Source organism: Cupressus sempervirens, chromosome 2, assembly GCF_028749045.1.
Source record: "Cupressus sempervirens isolate cs-2001-9-10 chromosome 2, ASM2874904v1, whole genome shotgun sequence".
Taxonomy (NCBI): domain Eukaryota; kingdom Viridiplantae; phylum Streptophyta; class Pinopsida; order Cupressales; family Cupressaceae; genus Cupressus; species Cupressus sempervirens.
The window spans coordinates 76589536-76605135 of NC_143119.1; the positions used below are offsets into that span (position 1 = coordinate 76589536).

Sequence of the window (15600 nt, forward strand, 5' to 3'; positions counted from 1 at the left end):
GATGATAGGCATTGCATCTGGTCTAAGCTATGAAGAATTTGATGATATCAAGGACTGCAAAACTGCCTTTGCAATGTGGAACAAGCTGAAGGATATCTATGGAGGTGATGACAATGTGAGGAGAGCCAAAGTAGAGAGTCTAAGAGGAAAATTTGATCAAATGAGAATGAGAGAGGACGAAAACATTGCCAAATATGTTGAGAGGGTCAAAGAAAGTGTTAGTGCAATCAAAGCTTTGGAGGGGACATCAGAGAAGAAACAATTGTAAGTAAAGTTCTTAGCATTGCTTCCCATTTATGTAGTTAGAGATCTGCAATTCAAGAAAGATGTGAAGCAAATCATAGGATAAATTTGGATGCCATAGTAGGAAGATTGACTGCATTTGAACTAGATAACTATGACAATTATGTTCTAGCTTCCAAGAACATTGAATTTGCATTTGAAGCCAAGCTTTCACTCAAAGCAAAAGGGAAGAAAATAAAGGACACTTAGTTAGAAAGTGAAGAAGAATCAGAAGAAAGTTTTGATAGTGATCTTGAAGTAGTTGAGGCTCTACTTGCAAGGAAATATTCTAGAGGCAAAGGAAAATACACAGGTAAAGTTTCCCTAATTTGTTTTTCATGTGAGGAAATTGGTCATATTGTAGCTAGGTGCCCAAACAAGCAAAGCAAGGATGAGAAGAAAGGTCATAAGTGCAATGGCAAGAAAGATTTCAAATCATTCAAGGACAAAGGTAAGAAAACATATTTTATGGCTAAAGCCTCTAAAGATTCTGATAATAGTGAAGATGAAATTGTTTACATTGTTGTGAAAGATGAATTTGATAATGATGAGGAAGATAAGATGGCACTTATCTCTCATGTGAGCAAAAATGATACATGGATCATAGACAATGGTTGTTCACATCATATGGCTGGTGACAAAACTAAGTTTGAACATTTTGAAGACTATGATGGTAGTAGTGTAAGGTTTGGTAATAATGAACCTTGTTGCATAAAAGGAAGAGGCCGAATCTCATTAACCAAAGAACTTGTATGTGATAATGCCTATTGGGTTGAAGGACTTAAACATAATCAGTTGAGTGTGACACAAGTAATCAATATTGGATTCAAGGTGGAATTCATGCATGGAAAGGTAAGACTATTGGATGAAAAAGAAAAGCTGATTGGATTTGGCATACAAACAAAAGGAAACTTGTTTTATCTTGATCTTGGTGAGTGCTCGTGTTTTATTGCTCAAGTTGAAGAAAGTTGGTTATGGCACAGAAGGCTATGTCATGTAAACTTTGATAACATGGTAAAGATAAGCAAATTCTGGAAAGTAAGAGACATTCCTAGTATAAAGAAACCTAATGATGGTCTATGCAACAATTGTCAGATTGGTAAGACGGGAAAGACTAGCTTTAAAAGTAAAAACTATTAGTCTGAAGATATTTTGAAAATTGTGTATACTGATTTATGTGGACCTATTGGAATTGAGAGCTATACTAGAGAAAAGTTCTTCATTCTTTTTTTTGATGACTACTCTAGAATGATGACTGTTATGTATCTAAGAGAGAAGTCATAAGCATTTGAGAAGTTCAAATGGTATTTGGCCAGAGTAGAGAAGGAAACAGGGAAAATACTGAAATGCTTAAGGTCAGATAGAGGTGGTGAATTCATTTCCAATGAATTCAATAACTTTTGTATTGAAAGAGGGATCAAAAGACAGGTATTAGCCCCTAGAACTCCTTAGCATAATGGAATAGCTGAAAAGAAGAATAGATCTATCATTGATTGTGTAAGGACTCTAATGATTGAAAAGAACATTGTTATCAAATACTGGAAGGAAGCTATCAACATAGAAGTTAATACCTTGAACTGAGTACAACTAAAGAAGGATAGTTATGGTATGGCAATAAATCCAATGCAAGTTACCTAAAAATATTTAGAAGTAAATGTTACATTTTGAAAGAATCTAGAAAAGGCAAATTTGATGTGCAAGGTGATGAAGGTATATTTTTGGGATATTCTTGCAAGAGTAAGGCATATAGATGTTTGAATTTGTCTACTCACAAAATCATAGAAAGTGCACATGTGAAACTTGATGAGTTTGCAGAAAGGACTGAAGAAGAAAGCAAAAAGGAACCAGAAGATTACAGGAGATTTGTTTTTATTGAACCTGATACCTTGCCAGACACATCTGTCAATCAAGAGACTTCTACTCTTGAGTCTTCATCAGTCATCGAGTTGCAAGAACTCGAGTCACATTCTGAAGCTACAAAGCCAATGCCTACCGAGTCTGAGCATTTAGAACCTGAAGTTGAAGTGCAAGAGGATGACAATGAAATTTATTCAAAATGTAAGGAACCTGTATTGGCCAAGTATGTTAGAAGGCATCATGCACCAGATCAAATTATTAGAGACAAATCAGAAGGTACTATGACAAGAAGTAAGTTAAAAGGTACTTGTTTACTTACTAATTTTGAACCTAGAAATGTCAAAGATGCATTGGAAAATGAAAGTTCGATTGAGGCTATGAATGAAGAGATAGAGCAAATAGAGAAGAACAAAACATGAACTCTTGTACCTAGGCCTAAAGATAAAAATGTGATTGGAACAAAATGGTATTTAGGAATAAGTTGAATGAAGATGGTAAGGTATTAAGAAACAAAGCTAGATCGGTATGTAAGGGCTACTCTCAAGAAGAAGGAATTGATTATGGAGAGACTTTTGCTCCTGTTGCAAGATTGGAAGGTATCAGGACCTTACTTACATATGTTGCATATAAAGGATTTAAGGCATATCAAATGGATGTCAATTCTACATTTCTCAATGATATTCTAGATGAAGAAGTCTACATTGAGCAACCTAAAGGTTTTGTTGATCTAGACAAAAAGGACATGGTCTGCAAATTACAAAAAGCATTGTATGGTTTGAAACAAGCCCCTAGAGCATGGTATGAAAGATTGCATAACTACCTTATTTAGATTGGTTTCTAGAGAACTAATGATAACAACAGTTTGTACATCAAGGAAGGACCAGATAACAAGATTGTTTTGGCAGAAATATTTGTGGATGATATATTGTTTACAGGGAATGATGATCTATGCAAAAAAAATTCAAAGCAAATGAACAAGAAATTTGAAATGTCTATGTTTGCTGAGATTAAATTCTTTGTCAGTCTTTAGATTCAGTAGAGCAAGAATGGTATTTACATCACTCAGTCTAAATACATTAAGGAGATACTCAAGAAGTTTGGTATGGAAGATTCTAAACCAGTTGGAACTCCCATGTGTACTGGACTAAATCTTACCAAAGATGATGATTCAAAAGAGCTAGATTAAACCTTATACAGATCAATGATTGGAAAATTACAATATGTAGTTCATACAAGGCCTAATATTGCTCTTGCAGTTGGTATAGTGGCAAGATTTTCAGAAAAACCCAAAGAAAATCACATGATGGCAATCAAAAGGATCTTGAGATACTTGAAAAGCACTGAAGATTATGGATTGTGGTATAAATTTGGAGGAAATTTGGACTTAAAAGTGTTTACAGATGTTGATTGGGCAGGAAACATTGATGACAGAAAGAGTACAAGTGATGGAGCATTATTTCTAAGAAAAAGGTTGGTATCATGGATAAGCAAAAAACAAAATTGCACATCCCAATCTATAGCAGAAGCAAAATATGTTGCAGTAGCAGTGAACTGTCCTAATATTGTTTGGTTCAAATAGTTGTTGGAAGACATGAAGGTTGAAATCAAAGAACTAGTTGTTATGTTTTGTGATAATACAAGTGCAATTAACATATCAAAGAATCCAGTGATGCATTCCAAAACCAAGCACATTGCTATAAAGTATCACTTTGTCAGAGAATTGGTGTAGGATAAGGAGATAAGGCAGGAATATGTCCATACAAAATAATAGATTGCTAACATATTCACCAAGCCATTACCTAAGGATGCATTCTTGTATCTAAGAGGTAAGTTATGGGTCATTCCCCTATTTGAAGCTCGCTAAAATAAAGTTTTAGTGATGCACCAGCATGAACCAAGTTGAAGATCTATCAGTTGATGCAGCATAGTCATGAGAACATTGCATATGAATTAGTACTCAAGGTACATTGTTACTCATTTGGTATGTGTTGTCTTTGGCATGTGTTGTCAAAGAGGGAGAGTTTACTGTCATATCTTTCTGAAATTTGAATTTGTTTAAGGGAGAGTTTGATGTTTAGAAAAGAAGTTATGTAATTCCTTCACAGAGGGAGATTACTGCATTAGAGAAGTTTGTGGCATCAAATCTAAGAGGAAGACAATTTTCTATCAAAAAAAAAACTTGTTTTCAAATTTCATTGTGCTATGACATGTTGTGTTGCCATCAATGCCAAAGAGGGAGATTGTTGGATACAATTGTCCAATTGTGTGTTGTCTTTGATGCTACACAAATGTCATATTAGTTGGCAAATAGTATCTACCGAGCTTAGTTGGGTAGCAAAGCAAATTTCAGAGTCTACTGAGCATTCTTGGAAATTACTCTATGGAAACAATGTCTATCGAGCTCACTCAGGCATCAAAGGATTTTGTGGTAGAAAGTAGTATTAACTGAGCTCCCATGGTTAATGAAGGAAAGTCAGTGTTTACCGAGTTCAATCGATCTCCAAAGGATTTTGCAGGGTTCACAGTGTTAACCAAGCTTTAGTTGGTTAACACAAGAAATCATTTTTGGAACAATGTTTATCGAGCAGGGTCGACTAATGAAGGATTTTATTAATTTAGGAAATAAAGTTTAATTATTTCAAGTAATGATTATAGTTGACTGAGGTAATGATTATTGGTAATTGTAAATTGTAATTGGGCCGACTTGATAATTTGTAAGGTATAAATAAAAGGTCAAGTTGAGAATTCTAAAGTGTAATGAGGGAGCATGCAAGTGTGTTGATTGTTTGGAGAGGAAAGTGTGAATGAACTTTGAAGGATCGTCAGGTATCCTTGAGGAGCAGCAAAGTTTTATTTGATCAGTAAGGATCTAGTGAAACAGAACAAAGATCTGTATCAACAATTCAGTTGCATCTCATTCAGGTCATTTCATTGTTACTATCTCACCATTGTAGTAGTGATTCCTAAATCTCTTGACAGAGTTGGTCTAACAACCATTTGTAAATCCTCTAACAAGGTGACAATTCCATTGAATTGTTCTAAAGACCTTTTGCAAGGCCATTCCTAACAGGGTGATTAAATCCTTTGACAAGGTCACACCTAATAGTGTGTTTTGTAACCTTTAACCAGGTTGGCTCCTAACAGGGCTCACTTCAGAAGAGTGAAAATCAGTAGCTAGTTACTTGGTTGTTTTTCCCATATTGGGTTTCCATGTTAAATCTGGTGTCTCATGTGTTCATGTTATTTCTTTTATGGTTGCATGTTAATCACTGTGAATGTTTAAGATTCGTAAAAGTTAACATACATTGTATCTACCGAGTTACAATATTTTTTGTATGTTTACCGAGTGACAACAGTAACTAGTTTATCAGTTATCTAAGGGATTTGTGGATTTATTTTTGTGGTAATTGATTCACCACCACCCCCCGCCCACCCCCCACTCCATCTATATTTCCAACAAGATGATTTTGATCATATCATAGGTCTGGATATCTCAAACATTAATATTTTTGGCCAAATTTCGCCCCTACAAATATGTTAGTTTTATAGTCATTTCCAATTTAGTCTTGCAACCAATACCTTTATAGGCTCATTCCCTATAGAAATTACCAATGTCATGGGTCTAAAATTCTTGGACATCTCCAATAATATGTTTGTTGGGTATTTTTCCACCAATCTGTCTAGATTGAAGGCACTGGAGATTCTGGACGATTATACAAACTACTTAATAGGGTCATTGCCTTTGGGCATATGCCAAATTCCTAATCTAAGACATGTTTGGGAGGGAAAATTTTCTGTGAAAGTATGCCTCCAGAGTATGGTGAGTGCGAATGCTTGGAGTACCTTGCAGTTAATGAAAGTGATCTTTAAGGAAAAATACTTGTTGAGCTTGGAAACCTTAGTAAACTTTGTGAGTTCTATGTAGGTTACAATAATGGCTACAATGGTGGAATCCTGACCAAGATAGGGAAGTTAGGAAACCTTGTTATTCTGGGTATGACATCTTGTGGGTTGATCGGTCCTATTCCCCTCGAGCTTGCAAATCTAAAGCGACTCCATGAATTGCACCTATTTGTAAACAACTTATCTAGGCCTATTCTTAGCTCCCTTTACATGGGATTTCCCCAAAACCCAAATTTCAAACTTGTCAAATAATACTTTCACTAGTGGAGTTCCGCAGGAGCTTAGAAAGAATTGTGGATTCCAGGAGAACATTTAGGACTCTTAAACCATTATAAAAAAGCCCTCTAAAACCATAAAGATACAAGCATTCTAAGTCACTCGTCTCAACGCACCCTACATACCCCATCCATTACGAGTTAACCGTGTAGCCGAGGCTAGTGCAGGGATGAATTGGAAATTAGGGGACATTTTAAAACATGAAATTTTATGCAATTAAATTTATGAATTGGACTTTATCTATTGTTGCTTCTTTTTTTAGCCATATTGATCTACTACTCTGCAAACCATGATAAAAATATTTATATATTTAAACATCCATCCTTTGGGGATTGCTTTTAGCCTCCACATAGAGCTATTAGAATGTGAATCTTCCAAGGTTTTTCTCTTGCTCTCCTCCATAACCATTGTCTCGTGGGTAGTTTTATGTTAAGTATAAAATAAGAGTCCAAAATTTATACTGTGGACTGCAGGGACTATTAAATGACATAAGGAAAAGTGGAGCTACTATTTGACAAAGTTGATGGATTATCTCATAGGTAACCATCTTTTAGATTGATAGGTATATTTGTTATTTTGGGGTTATGGAAATATGATGTTTTGGGACTTAAAAAAGGCTCACAGAAGGAGTGGAATTAGAAAAAGATGAGATCGTTTGAATGTAGTAGATATTATTGAGGGTCAACCTTGGGGCCGGTTGCTAAAATACGACCCTGCAACTAAAACTACTGGGTCCTCCTCAAAGATCTATATTTTTCCAATGGAGTTGTGCTCTCCCCCAAGTAGGATTTCATTGTTTTATGTGAAACATCGATGTTAGTACTGATAAACTATTTCACTAGTGATTTTTATAGTATGTGAATATTATATTACTAGGTTTCTATTAAATTATACTTGTGTTTTTTTACTGGAGATTAGAAATGTCAATTGCAGGTTTTGGTGTTAGAAATTCTGGCTTGAAGGGCCTAAAAAAGGAAACATGCAATCATTCATTGAAAATCTTCCTGGAATTCTCGATAACATATGATATGACAGACAAGGAATCTTTTGGATCGGGCTTCCAATGGTACGGTTAAGAGACCATAATAAATTTATTTAGTAACTATGAATACTAAGTCATGGTTGTGATATGGGTATAATTGTAATTATTTTTATAGAGTTGGAACATGTCTGGAAGTGCAATGATAATATATCCTTCTCTGAAGCACGTGGTTCTAGCAATGGCGGGGTTGACGCCATGTGTAATAGATGTGACCCTAATAAATGAATATGGCATTTTGATTGTGAATGAAAATGGGGAGGCAGTTGGTAAAACCATAAAGATACAAGCATTCTGAGTTGCTCATCTCAACGCACCCTTCATACCCCATCCATTACGAGTTAACCGTGTAGCCGAGGCTAGTGCAGGGATGAATTGGAAATTAGGGGACATTTTGAAACATGAAATTTTATGCAATTAAATTTATGAATTGGACTTTATCTATTGTTGCTTCTTTTTTAAGCCACATTGATCTACTACTCTACAAACCATGATAAAAATATTTATATATTTAAACATTCATCCTTTGGGGATTGCTTTTAGCCTCCACATAGAGCTATTAGAATGTGAGTCTTCCAAGGTTTTTCTCTTGCTCTCCTCCATAACCATTGTCTTGTGGGTAGTTTTATCTTAAGTATAAAATAAGAGTCCAAAATTTATATTGTGGACTGCAGGTACTATTAAATGTCATAGGGAAAAGTGGAGCTACTGTTTGACAAAGCTAATGGATTATCTTATAGGTAACCATCTTTTAGATTGATAGGTATATTTGTTGTTTTGGGGTTATGGAAATATGATATTTTGGGAGTTTAAAAAGGCTCATAGAAGGAGTGGAATTAGAAAAAAGATGAGATCATTTGAATGTAGTAGATATTATCGAGGGTAGACCTCAGGGCCGGTTGGTAAAATATGACCCTGCAACTAAAACTACTGGGTCCTCCTTAAAGATCTATATTTTGCCAATGGAGTTGCGCTCTCCCCCAAGTAGGATTTCATTGTTTTATGTGAAACATCGATGTTAGTACTGATAAACTATTTCACTAGTAATTTTTATAGTATGTGAATATTATATTACGAGGTTTCTACAAAATTATACTTGTGTTTTTTACTGGAGATTAGAACTGTCGATTGCAGGTTCTGGTGTCAGAAATTCTAGCTTGAAGGGCGTAAAAAAGGAAACATGCAATCATTCATTGAAAATCTTCCTGGAATTTTCGATAACATATGATATGACAGACAAGGAATCTTTTTGGATCGGGCTTCCAACGATATGGTTAAGAGAACATAATAAATTTATTTAGTAACTATGAATACTAAGTCATGGTTGTGATATGGGTATAATTGTAATTATTTTTATAGAGTTGAACATGTCTGGAAGTACAATGATAATATATCCTTCTCTGAAGCACGTGGTTCTAGCAATGGTGGGGTTGACACCATGTGTAATAGATGCAACCCTAATAAATGAATATGGCATTTTGGTCGTGAATGAAAATGGTGAGGCAGTTGGACTTTTCTCTTATCCTAATGTCACCATGATCACCAAAGGGATAAGAGTTGGATAAATTCTTTACTATGGGTGTCTTCATCTGGATTACATCAGTTGCCTTCATGTCAGAGCAAAACTATGAAAAACAACAATGATCGAGTGCCAAAATAGAACTAAATGAGTGGAGTTGATCTGGTTTATCCTAAAATAGCATCCACATTAAAAATATTAAAAAAAAAAAAATGTTATTGACCACATTGCATGATTCAAAGAGTCAAGAAAATAAAATTGTTCATGTAAATATTTTTGTAAAGCAATAAATTAAGTATATTTAATATATTTAATTATTAAGTAAAAAGTAATTTAGATAAAATTTAACTAATATGAATCATTATGATAAATGTTTAGAAATGAACGCATAAGGATATTTAATTAAATATTCAAGTTATATATTAAATCTCAATTGTTATAGCTTTGATCTAAATTTGAATTGTAACACAAATTCAAATTTAAAATTGTTTTCTATTTAAACTTCATTTTAATCTTTGATATCTCACAAGCTTGGGAAGATTGCAATGTCCAAAGACACATTTGAAGAAATACTTAATCACGCATCAATTTAATTACTCTAAACCATGTAAACCATATGGTATACATATAAATGAGGTTTTAAGAGAGTGTGTGGGTTTTCCTTGGACAAGAATAATATGTTTCACATTAATTGTAAAGCAATAGAAGTATACAAACCAACTAAATAAACATACTTATCGCTATAATCTCCATTCTTTCAAAACAATGATATTGAAAATCTCTCTCTCATATACTATTCAATTTAGCTTTCATATTAAATACATTTTTCTTCTCTATTTAATGTATAAATGACCCTCTCACAAAATATTAAAAAAAATACATTTTAGATACTATGTACAACATAAATGCTTCTATCAACCTAAAGAGTACACCTTATGGTTCAAATGCTAGTTGAATAAGGTTGCAAAACAACTTAGTTCTTGCTTGTTCAAAAAATGAAATAAAAAAAAATTTAGATTAAAAAATATAGATAATATATTTTGCATAAAAAGAATTTAAAATTTCAATGTACAACACAAAAATATTTGATTTATTTTAATTTATAGGAGACATTAGAATTTGTTAAAATTAATATTTTGTTGATGTGGATTTAGAAATATAAAATATTTTGTTAAAAAAGAATTTAAAATTGTAATATATTAAAAAAGTATTAGATTTATTTTAATTTAAAAGACGCACTTGAATTTGTTAAAAATAATATTTTGTTGATATGAACTTTTTTTGTTGTGATTAATTATTATTATCTGTTCAGCTCAAGTAGACTCAAACCCAAGACCTCCCACATAAGAGGCTCACAATAACCTTTCTATTGTAGGTTCTTGCCTAATTCATTGATATGAACTTAGAAATATATGATATTTTGTAAAATAATAAAATAAAATGTGAATGTATTTAAAAATATGTGATTTAAAAAAAAAAATTTGTTTATAAACAATAAAGAACAATTCACATTTAAATAATATTATAATTTAAAAAACTAAAAGAAATTAGCAACTTTCATATTTAAAAATATTATTGACCAATAACACTTGTGATCCAAGCATAATATAGTTAAACTCTAGACATAAATTTAAGATAGTGGATATTGTCAAATCCGTCCTTTAAGCATGACAAATAATTTAAAAAATTAATAATAAAGTTATATATTTTACACCTAACTTTACAAAATACATCAGCTGGATGCCTATATTCTATAGCCTGCAACAAGAACTAATAAATTTCACAAATTGTATATTTAAACATAAATACACATTAACTATTAAAACCCATCCTTTAAGAATGACAAATAATTTAAAAAATTAATAATAAAATTATATATTTTACACCTAACTTTACAAAATATATGAGCTGGATGCCTATATTCTATAGCTTGCAACAAGAACTAATAAATTTCACAAATTACATATTTAAACATAAATACACATAACTATTAAAACCCATTCTTTAAAAATGACAAATAATTTAAATTTTTTAATAAAATTATATATTTTGCATCTAAACTTTACAAAATATATGAATTTGATGCCTATATTCTATAGCCTACAACAAGAACTAATAATAAATTTCACAAATTGCATACTTCAACATAAATATGCATTAACCATTAAAACCCATCTCTTAAAACATGACCGAATCAAAGCAGAGTGAATTGAACAACGTATTAGTGGAGTGCAAAAATTGAATGAAGAGACCGATTGGGAGATTAACGATAAGATAATACTAGCGAGTTGCTATCGAACAGCAAATTGTAGTATTTTCCAACAACAATAATTGCTAAGTCATCTGTTCGTCGAGAGGAGACGTTCGAAGGTCCATTTGTCTGCCAACAGAGCACAATGTCCACGTGTCGGCGCTCCATATGCGGATTGGATAGAGCCGACCCCGTCAGCGTAACGGAGGAAGGCGACCTCCCCACACTCCAAACCCCGTGCTCCTGCCGTTCCGTCAGGCAGGTGGGCAACACCGTTTATGTATAAACAAGACCCTTCTGTGTACTTGCAATCTTCTCTGTTGCCGTTGTTAATGTTTTTTATTATTCCCTCGTAACATCTTACGCGATCTGAGGTGCTATGTTCGTATCTCAGGGTGTTTCAATTCTGTCACTCTGGTAAGTATTTTAATCAACATTATTTTTATGGCATGTCTTATTAGGTTTTTGAGTCGCTCTGGTACTTGTGTTGCTTTTTGGCCACATTGATTAACGCGGCGGCCCCTGGTCGTTGTTTGGCTTGTAATATTTAGAATTGAGGAAGGTGAATGTATATGTAGAGGTGCTCTCCCGCTGCCCCATCGGTATCCTGTCGCTCTCCACAGAGCCCTATACTCTGCTTTTTTTCAGGTGGGGTTACCCTGTTTTCGAACGCTCTGCTTATCTGGTGTTGAAGTGGCTTGGCTATTTTCGAAGCGGTTGGATGATCTGGCGAAGTTAGGGTTTGGTTTGAGTTTCGGACTATGTACAATGAGAGGCTGAAATGAGGGTTTTGGTTCTCTCAAGGAGTTGTTTGTCTCCTTATCTGACGTGTAGCTCTGTTGATAATGCACGAGGCAACGAGCCACTGCTTCGGAGTCCGTTTAGGAAACATTCATCGTGCCATGATATCGAAATTACAGTGCAGGGTTTATCTGGATGAGTTAGCGCACATAAATTTTGTGGCCCGAACGGGCTCCGTTTAAAATTGGTTGCGATTTTGGGGTTCTGGCCATTTTCTCGTAGGATTCTCATTTAGTAATGGCAATTTGTAAATATTGGATTTTATGGAATACTTTGTCGGAGAAGCAGTCTCCTTCGTGGTAGTGAATTGACACAGGTGTTGGAGTTGAAAGCCAGTGCAGCATTGCGGACAGATTTGTTGGAAGGTAAAGCATCTAAAGGCTAGTATTTTGTACAAAGGGTACACCTTAAAACCAGTTTGGCGTGGGCTTTCTCTCTGTTGAGGGAGAGATTAAGAGACGGAAGCACGGGGATAGCTAAGGAGAATTTGCATGGGCGATCATGAAGGCTGGGCACAGCCAAACGGCCTCTTGCCCGGCGAAGCAGCATTTGTCACACGACACTTGGACCCAGAAAGATGGACCAAAGCCGAGGAGAGAACCGCAGAGCTGATTGCATGTATCCAGCCGAATCGACCCTCAGAGGAACGGAGGACAGCTGTTGCAGATTATGTGGAACGCCTTATCCACAAGTGCTTTGAATGCCAGGTGAGAACTGGTAGTTGTTCTTTTGGTTACATTTAGATGCTAGATTATACAATTTAATAATTCAATATGATGGATGTTTCTTGATGCTTGTCGGGGAGCTTGATTCAAATAAAAATAATAAAAATCTGCAGCGTGAAAACTTTTGAATTATCACATGTATTATAATTAGGTTTCAAATTTTCAAACTCAAAGAAACAAACCGTGCTGGATCATGTAAGCACATTCCTGACACTTTGGGCATAATAGATATGCAGATATATCTCACAAGGTACTCTATATTGACAAATATATGTATGAAAGAGAGTGAGAAACATTATTTACATTGCATTAACATTTGATTTGCCTCCTAACGATTTTTTTCGAAGGTAGAACAGGGTTAGGTAAGCTGACATTTTTGGGATTATTACAAACTTTAAATTCAAGGTTGCTGCAAAAGCATGTTATTATATTCACTATGACATTGAGGTTATTCATAAGCTGAAATGTACTCCAAATAATCCCTGGCTAGTTTGTGTCAGTTGGATTCATACAACTTAAAATTATTATCATTGCATTCAACAAATTTTAGACGGTTCTTTTAATTCATTGTCAATTTTCATCCAGGGATTACAGTGGTTCTATAATCCAGTCTGGCTCAGAGGATGGTTTCAGAGCACTTTGGTTTATATCATCTTTACCTAATTTGTGTCTGTTTCCTGAATGGAATTCTAAGCTATAGTAGGGACAAGATATGATATAAAGCACATTTTGGTGGTTGTGTAAGCAGCTTTTTGTATATTTAATCCACACACAGGGCTCTCCAAGTGTGGCTTATTTAAAAATAAATTTGCGCTTTTGAAATGCCATCTTTTGTGAAAAATCCATGCAACCTTGAACGTGAAGAGTTTTTCAATGTTGGTAAGATTAGTAATTCCTTGTATGTTGTTTGGCCTAAATTTTCCTAATTCAGCAATCCCTTTGACAATTCTTATTGACAAATGGAGTAGCTTTGCTTGTTCTCAAAATCAATGAGACAATTTTGAGGTAATGAAGCTAAATTTAATTGAGACAACCCTCCACTTGATCATTCTCTGTTACGCATTTAGACCAAAAATGAATAACAGCATTGACGAAGATAAAGTGGTGACAAATGCCTAATCTCAGAATTGTAGATCTATGCAATTTGAAGAAGTATTTAAATAAGAAAACTGGGCTGTAATGTAAGCTGTGAAGTGCCCAATGGATTGTATCAAAGGTCTTGAAAGGAAAAATAAAGAATTGAAAGGGGCAAATCAATATCATCACAATGTATGAGGAGGGACACAAAAGTCCTGAACAAAACAAATAATTACAGGCATTTCCATTCACAGGAGTTCCTTCGTAATTTGGGTTCTATGATTCTATTTTTGTTTATTTGCTAAATGTTTTATCCACCAAGACAGTATTTTTAAATGAACCTGTTGGGACTGCGATTGAAAGAAATTTGCAACATGCATGTGCAATAAAGCTTGTAAAACAGAAGATAATATAGCTGTCATTGGACCTACTACAGTTGGAGGGGCATGGTTTGTAATTGCAACACTTCTTTTCCCAAATTCAAAATGAGCAAGTTTGTTGTTGCCATCATTAAAACGAGGTGCTGTTATGACACTGGACTAGTTTCACACTCCATTGTCAAATCCGAAACATTTATTTTTTCTTTCAATAGCAGTCTATAATTATGATGCTAATCCTATCGAAGTGTAGTACTATCTGTTAACTACGTTATGCACCTTCTCAGGACCAGTGAACTTGTATAAGAAACAAAGAGCATATGGAAGACATTGCAATAAGATTGCTTTTTAGTATTTGCTTATAAATTTACTAGTTATTTTAGTCAACAAAATACCATTAAACTTTAATCCTTGAATTTTCTCAGAAAATTTTAATGAATAGTAAGAAAAGGAATATTGGACCTTTGACATTATTGATCCTTTTATTATTTTTGTATTTCGATTCCCATTCTGGTTAATGTCATGCCTTGACTTTGCCTGATGAAAAGTTGAAACCTATACAATGTTCTATTAAAGGAATATCTACTTTTTCCTTTTTCTGAATAGTTGAGGCACAATCTGTAAATGAGTATTTGTTAGGCTGTCTTCGTCTGTTCAAAATTGTCATTTTGATTACTTACAAGCAGGTTGTACATAGTATGTATTTATGTATGACATCAAAATTTATCTTAAACCAAAGAGAGTAAAGTTCTCGGATGTTACAATGTTTTGGTACTTTCCATCTACCATTTATCTAATTGTTTCTTTAATCCTTTTGTGGTTTAGAGAAACTATACTGCTTTTATGATTCATATTAAATTGCTTTTAACTGAAACCCTTTTTGTCTTTCAGGTTTTTACTTTTGGTTCAGTTCCACTTAAAACCTATTTACCTGATGGTGACATTGATCTCACTGCATTTAGTTACCATCAAGCTTTGAAGGACACATGGGCCAATGAAGTACGTGATGTGCTTCAGAGTGAAGAAAAAAGTGAGCATGCAAAATTCCGTGTCAAAGAAGTGCAGTATATACAAGCCGAAGTATGTTTATGTTCCTTTTATCCGGATTGATATTAAATTCTTCTGTTTGCCTCTCATTGACACATTCTTATTGTATTGTAAGCATACTATGTTATGGTAAGAACCTTATCAGTTCTGTTAATTTTGCAAATTTTTCTTCTGGAACATAATTGGCTTAGAAACTCACAAGCAGCCTTATCAAGTTAAATGCAGATATTGTAAAATGGGGCTTATTTCTTTCCCAGTAGTTGGATCTTATTAAAAAGTTGTCACAGTCTTTTGCCCCGATCTGAGCAGCAAGTTCGTTTCGAGGACAAATTCCATTTTGCTCATTTCCTTTCTTATTTATGATTTGGATGCCCAAACCGTTGTTTTTGGATTTACGTTTTTTAATATGTTTTGATATTTACGAATTTATATCCCACAAGGGTTGA

The 15600-nt window shown here is 34.1% G+C and overlaps 1 protein-coding gene and 2 pseudogenes across 4 annotated transcripts in view; all 3 read left to right on the forward strand.

Moving 5' to 3' along the window:
* Positions 1-5755: 5755 nt before the first annotated feature.
* Positions 5756-7655, forward strand: LOC149571119 (protein STRICTOSIDINE SYNTHASE-LIKE 7-like; annotated as a pseudogene).
* A 192-nt stretch (positions 7656-7847) lies between these two features.
* On the forward strand, positions 7848-12313 carry LOC149571120 (protein STRICTOSIDINE SYNTHASE-LIKE 6-like; annotated as a pseudogene).
* The window catches only part of LOC149571121 (nucleotidyltransferase), an 84127-nt gene continuing 79934 nt past the window's right edge, over positions 11408-15600 (forward strand). For all 4 annotated transcript variants that reach the window (XM_089812680.1, XM_089812678.1, XM_089812681.1 and 1 more), the window contains exons 1-3: positions 11408-11544; positions 11679-12635; positions 14999-15187. In XM_089812680.1, the coding sequence (XP_089668806.1) occupies positions 12420-12635; positions 14999-15187 (405 nt within the window). In that variant the 5' untranslated portion in view covers positions 11408-11544; positions 11679-12419. The remainder of the gene's footprint in view (positions 11545-11678; positions 12636-14998; positions 15188-15600) is intronic.